General features: G+C 31.5%; 1 protein-coding gene across 2 annotated transcripts in view; it reads right to left on the bottom strand.

The window, feature by feature from the left end:
- The window catches only part of LOC108738187, a 23,883-nt gene extending 20,198 nt beyond the window's left edge, over window positions 1–3,685 (bottom strand). For both annotated transcript variants that reach the window (XM_018471463.2, XM_018471462.2), the window contains exon 1: window positions 3,122–3,685. In XM_018471463.2, the coding sequence (XP_018326965.1) occupies window positions 3,122–3,217 (96 nt within the window). In that variant the 5' untranslated portion in view covers window positions 3,218–3,685. The remainder of the gene's footprint in view (window positions 1–3,121) is intronic.
- Window positions 3,686–7,405: the final 3,720 nt, after the last annotated feature.

A 7,405-nucleotide genomic window follows, 5' to 3' on the forward strand; every position in this document is an offset into this window, starting at 1 on the left:
AGGAGATCGGGCTGAAACTATAGCTACAAGCTATCCAAGGATGGTACTATAGAATGTCACCTCAAGGTAGGCCTAGTGACGTCATCTCTTGGTTAGGCCGGAAACTTATCAATCCACCCTCGTAAAAGGTAAGCGCTGTTTTCATCAGATCGCTGGACAGGTCCAGATGAATTCGCTTCTTCGAACTTAGGGTAAAAAGTGCCCGTTGCATTGAAACAGACTTCCCACAAAGTTCTTGGTAATGGCCACATCAGACTTAAAATGCACATTGTGGTGCGATCATGGAAATATTAACAATAACTAAATGGTCCGAGTATTAATGGTTATACTAGTTACTTCATCTTATTTAAAAAGATCCTTTGGGTAATGATTCCTTGCTTGGTTAGTAATAGGATAGTAAAACGACTATTAGTGGAAAGAGAGGCTTTTAACAATTTCTTCCGCAGCATAAACTAAACTATTTGCATGTTTTAAATATATACGTACCTACATGTATGCGTGTACATACATGTAAATAAAGTGTCGGTCTCACAGTATATCTATCCACTATTGGTGAAAAAAGAAACGACAATGCAACAGTTAATTGGTGTGTTAACAACGTCTTCGTTTAAATGTTTCGGAGATAGGTATGCCGCAAATGAATATTTTATGTGAATGAAAACCTCTTAAACAAGTACATTGTAAACTTTATGAGAATATTTAGCCCTAACAAGAGAATGCAAGATACTCATCACTGACTCATTTCACTGATTACTGTGATTAGATGTTGTTGTAATTAACATAGGCAGAACGGTAGTAAACAGTTGATCCTTTTAAATTCTATATAATTACCATTTTACCGCAGATAATCTTGTTTAATAAATTATCTAACGCTCTCATGTATTACATACATAAAAGTTAGATTTCTTTGAGGAATAAAATGTTAAATGTACGTACTTATACCTAGTAATGTCTTAAAAACAGACCAACACCATCGAAACATAATAGTTTTGCTTTTTTATATACAAAACAGATGGCGTTATTTTTATATACACCGTATATCTTGTACCTAATAATAAAATAGGTAAACTATAATTATTTCGACAAATAAAATTGATAGAATCTAAATAAATCGAAAAAAAAAAAATATATAATGAGACAGAAAGCACTGGATTTTGCTCGTACCTACTCAAGTTGTTGTAGGGTTAAAGATAACCCTTCCAGTGAAACAAATCGAATGTTTTCTGTCTTTCATTAATTATTAATTCTCGATTTGTATACATTTTGTATTTTGGTGTTAACAATTCCAATTTAACAACTTAGTCAAGCAAAACTTAGCGTTCATACGAAGTTTCTTATCCTGACCTGATATGATATTTAAGAAAAATTTATATTTTGTTAATCATTTTGATTCGTGCATACATTTGGTTTCGTTTTTAGTATTGCCCCTACCATTTGTAAGTATGTGCGAACCAATTGTGAAAAGCTTTGGCAAAAATTGGCGCAGGAATAGGTAATTTACTTGTTTTGAAAACTGATATTTTGAATTAATTTGGGTTTAATCGAAATGAGATCCGTTATAAACACATAAATGAGTTTCGCTAGTGAATTTATCGATTTCATACTGCCGTGGCTAATCCACATAAGCCAAATCTGAGATTAAAAGAGAGGGATCCAGTTGCAAGCCTCATCAAAAATTCAGTCATTTAGCTTTGAACGCAAAGCTTCATTATAATTCAAGTAAGATTTCGGTTATTAAACTCTAAACGCTAAAAAAGTAATGATGGAGATGTTTTACTAATTCAAATAATTTTTTCCATTTAATATTTCTTTAAAAATATACCTTTGTTTGTGTTTTTTATATCAATATGAAAACAAACATTTACAGTTTGAGAAATTCAGAGATTTGAACAGCTGGTAAACACCTTTGTTAGTAACAATTATATAAATTTTTATAAGTAAGGGTTAACTATAGTTCACGGTTTACGTATTGTTCAATTATTTAATTGTCTAGTTAGCAAAATTATTATAATTTCTTCTGATTATCGGGAAATTTAACAACAAATTGGTTAGGAATAATAATGTATGTCAAGATAAAGTATGAAAACAAAACAATTCACAACTTAATAATTATAGAGAAGATGAAAAAAGATACATATTAATGGAATTATTAATTGAATTAGTATAATAACGCTTCTTCTTTTAGTTATATGGGTCCTTTTTTTAAAAATGATAACAAATTGAAAATGTTCTTCTTTGCTAGACTTTGTATTAGGAAATTCATCGGTAACAGGCGAAAATCTTTGCTGTTTCACTTAATAAGTTGTTTAAAAGATTACTCTTAACTTTACTGAGATATAAACATGCAATTTCAAGTATTCTGAAAACAACAGTTATCATAATACTATCAGACACGATTTAAGGCGGCGTCGTAGAAGGATTCTTAATTCTTTCAATATCTTAAACCCTTTTTGAGAAAACAGGTACTTATTTAGTTCATTTCCATTTACATATGAAAAATATTTTGACGTATTACTACGACTATTAATTTATACTTATAACAAGTTTCCATCTTTACTAATATACTTTTAGCAGGCAATTATCCTAATTAAAAGAAATGTTATTTAAGGCAGCAGTCTCAATTATGGGTAATTATTTAGAACTTTTGCGTAAAACTGTTTGCGATTTATCTATGAGCATAATCGAGTTACAAAGTACTTCTATTAATAAATTCTGTGACGTATTAAAGTAGGTAAAGTAATTTGGAATTAGTTTTAACTTAATGAGTTGACTATTATCATGAGTTGTAGATGTCCATGGGCGCTTTTTTAAACTTTCAAATGATCACTTTTGCATTAATAAGAAAAAAAAAGTGCTTTTTGGGTACATAATAAGATACATTATTTCCAGATATTATTGAAACTGCTAATAATAATAAGAGATTGATAAGTTTCTTATTATGCCACAGTTTGAATTCTTGTATCTTATACAGGTATTGAGCAAGTTATTATAAATTATTACAGGACATGAGTGAGTATCCTTGCAGGAATCCTGCGATCAGTTGGTTTGTTATGAGAGAATACGACTGCTACAACGGTAGTAGTTTGAAAAGTTTGTGAAGATCTGAAATATAGCTAGGTACCTGAGGATTTAGATCAGTTAGCGGTGCACTTTTAGTGTTGGCGGCTACCCAAGCTTCTGCAAAAGTTTCCATAGCACTTTGGAAGTCCATTGTCATAAGGTGAAAATTCGTCAGAAACCAACTAATAAGTTAGTGTAAAATATCTACATTGTCGATCGAGCGTGTATTGTAGCACAACGTGCTTTGACTCGCGGAAATGTAACCGCGTATACTATCACTCGACGCGAGCACCAAGGCAAGACTGAGCCAGATCGCGTAGAGGATAGAGGTCCTGCTGACTCGGGGTAGAAGTTCGCGCCACCCTATTACTTGCGCAAACACCTTGTTCCGATCAGATGTTTCACAAATTTGTCCTGCCCACTAACCAACCAGATTTAGACCCTTATTCGTTAATTCCGATCAACTCTTTACTTTTTTTTTTACTTATTGTTGCTTTTTTCCCTTTTTAATTCGCTAATTTTCTCCGGTGGAAAACTTGCTCGCAGGATCTCGTCGATGCTCTAGCGTTTCGATAGCAGCGAGGAGGACGCGTTTTCGTTCAATTGACGAGCATAATGTATTCAAGGGATGCTCTGCATCGCTTAAGGGATCCTGTACTGAAATTTTGATGAAAAGTTTTTTGAAATAAACGAAAAACATCGCGCCTGCGTTTTTCTGTCGAAGACGGTAAAACTGCCAAGGAAACATTGTGTAGGCGGAGTCGCTATATCCGATAGGCGGTTCGACGTTAAGGGGTGTTCTGCTCCTGACTAAAAGCTCTACAAACTATTCATCCTTAAAGGTTTCCGTTTGAAATAAAATTTACAGATTCTCGTAAAATGAACTGCTTAGAATTGGGACCCATATGTGAAAGCATTTTTCCGATCTTGAAAACCATTCTGCGCGTCTTTATTGCCCTCTACGACTATTTGAATTTTATTGCCTCAGGATTTCGGTTGAATATTGTTTGTACCGCATCAATAGCCAACACCATTGATGCAAATTAATATCATTTTCAAATATTTCTGCATACAGTTAAAAAAAAGAAAAAAAACAGAGAAAGCATCTCACAATGTCTATTTTCTACCAGTGCATATATACATATACACTTTTCAGGACTCAGAGGACGAAATAAGGAAAAACCCCTTCACCTGTTCTTAGTTTTTTAGTTGTTTTGTTGTGTTATTTATTGTAAACTTTGACGTTTCCTTTTGCATTTTCTGAGTAGTTCTGAGAAAAATGTCAATCTTCTTTCCAAATTTACATTTAACTGTACATCACTACTACAAACACTTTTCGTTTCCTTGGAAAAATTATCATAATAAAGTCATAATTTACAGTAGGGTTCATAAATGCGTACAGTAAAAAGATCGATTTTCCGAAAAAATTGACTTGAGGTGCTTGCACATCTGCAGAAGGTACTTATGGATTCTTAGTAATGTGCCACCCAGAATTGTTAAATTCTGATTAATGCTCTTTTGTAAATTAGGTACCAAAAAATTGTTGTGTTACACCATCGATTTAGAATTCGCCATGAGCAGTGAAGCGCCGATTTCCCAGTAGAAGTCGTACTAAATATTTTAAATTTAATTTAATAGGTTTCGAAAAAATTAGAAAATTATATATATTGCACATTATGAATGCCTTTCCTTTAGCTTGTTTTTAAAAATTATGGCTGAAATAACAAACTTTGCCAGATGGTTTTAGATAATCCAATTTTTGCCTTGATTGTTTTCAAGGATTATGGAATATTGCAATAGATACTAAATCTATTAAGTGCTTTCTTTTTTATCTAACACTACTCAAAAATATTTACATTATTTTTAGAGATTAAATTGACTTTCAACTTTACGTTTTGTTTAATATTCATACACCACACTCAACAAACTGTATTATTAAATGCGTAGATATAAGGATTTAAGTTTTGTTTTGTTTTAAGTCTTTTGAAACATTAAAAATCATTATTCCTTTGTTAACATGTTTTTAAAATGTTTAAAAAATAAGAAGCTCAACAGTGACAAACTGAAAATTCATGTATCTATATTAAAATAGAGATTTATTACACTATGTACAGAAAGCTGTTTTTTCCCATAACAAAAATTGAGTTATCCAATTTATTTGAGTACTTAAGGGCTTAAACCTCGTGTTTCTTAATTTTACAAGTAACTACAAAGAAATACACTTTTGTGTAAATACTATGATAACTTCAAATATTTTTGGTAAGTTGGAAAACCTTGTTACCATACGCAGACATAGAGAGAAAAGTTTGCTGTTTTTTGTAATTACAATTATTTCGGGGAATATAAACGTTCAAAGTTATCGGTTTAGCTTTATTAATACCACTTGATTTATTATTTATCTTTTACTTAACCTAGTTTTTACGACAGTCGTAGGTTTAGACAGTTCGTACTTTAAATAGTTTGTTAATTGAGATTGGAATTATTTTTGATTACCAAAAATTTAAAACAAACCTTTTGCATAAGGTAATGATGCCGACAGCAAGTGTGAAGTTAGATTTTATTATTAATTCATTAATTAATTAAAACAACCTCGTTACAAATTTAGGACACATCTCCTTGCCAATTGTGAAGCCATCTGATAAAAAAAATGTTTTCAAAGTTTTGAAAAGGCTACTCAAAATTATATTTTACTTTCAGAACGTTTCCTGTTTATTGTTTTTAAGTGAAGCTTTTTCACAGAAATTTAATTACAACTTATAAAGTTTTTTTTTTGTAAAAGCGTTCCAGTATCGAAATTAATCGAAAATCAAGTAGTTACAAATCTATTACAGCTACGTTTTACACGGGCAGACTTATATGAGGACACCCCAATGGAAAATATTTACGATTACGTGATGTGTTTCTCACTATCTCGATTTTGTGATTACATCTATCGTTTAGCACGCCAATGAGCTACAAGTTTGCGGTTTATAATTTTTTTTTATGATCTACATGTTTTAATCTTTGGATATATCCGAGTGTGAAAATATATTGGTATCTGCCGTGATTTTAGATTACTTTAATCAAACAGTGCAAGATAAGTTACATGTTGTATTAATATGCCTATATACATACATAGGTGCTTATGTGAATAAACTTTTGATTTTACCGGCATATATAGATAATAAACTACTGAACTATATCATACCAACACTTCGCATTTAAATGCGTAAATAAAAATAAGAAATTGGTGAGTTGTCGGTTGAATCGATTGGCGTAGACCACCGTAATATTATTGAGTATAAAATTGTTTTACACTTTTCCATTTTCTGCCTTAAATTGAATTAAGAAATAATTATGAATATGTACATATAATAAATAGAATAGGAATTTTTATGAATTTTTATTATGATAGTTAATTGGACTAAACTGGTTGGCTTATATTCAACTAATGTAAAAATGCTAATTATTAATTAAGACTATTNTCGTGTTGTGAGACTTTTGCTGCTTAATCGTTTGGCATATAAATGTGAAAGAATAGAGTTGAATAATGAAAGAGAAAGGGGTTTTTAAATGTGATTTATTTGGTCGGTGAAGGATTTGGTTGGCAGAATCTTGAGAGATTGAACGAGCGAGTCGTCTCAAACATTTCCCCGTAAATAATGGTAAAAGGAAAACGAGCTGATGATATAGGCTACTTAAAGGGCGATTGTTATGCAAAATAGGAAGTCTCCCGAATTACCACCTGTTCAACGGCAAGCCTTTATCGTTCATCCTCATCAAGAGACTTCTTTTGCGGTAGCGACAGACTTAAGCCAATCTTTTGTTATTTCTCTATTTTCCACGGTACCAGATACATTACAGAGCCGCGGTCTGGAAAGAATAGCTATCTAGAAGGTTTTAATGCCGTATTTAGAATAATTGCGGCCATATTTAAGCTCGCCTTTTCAGAAATAAAGACAAGTTAATTTCGGAAACAATTTTGGACTTGAGCTTTTTTAGTCCTTGCCTTTTCCCAATGAAATTTCTCTTTCTAAAATTTATATGTAGGTAATTATTTTTGAGGACAATTACTGGAAAATATGCAAATCAATATGATTATTACTGTAGAATTTTTTTCGTCGAACAGTGCCTGAGAAAAACGTGTGAGTTTTCCCTTAAAAATATTGTTTTCTTGTAAGTAGACAAATAAATAATTAGAATGCTTCCTTTTATTGTAGATACATATTTAAAATATATAAGTAGGTTTCAAGTACTTACGTACCTATAACGAAGCAGATTGTGGTGAATTTAGAAAAATAATTTTCCCAATTAAAAATATCTGAAGTTATTATTTATAAGACGTGTTCTTTAGAAAAGTTTTTCA

Source organism: Agrilus planipennis, unplaced genomic scaffold, assembly GCF_000699045.2.
Source record: "Agrilus planipennis isolate EAB-ADULT unplaced genomic scaffold, Apla_2.0 scaffold88, whole genome shotgun sequence".
NCBI classification, from domain to species: Eukaryota; Metazoa; Arthropoda; class Insecta; order Coleoptera; family Buprestidae; genus Agrilus; species Agrilus planipennis.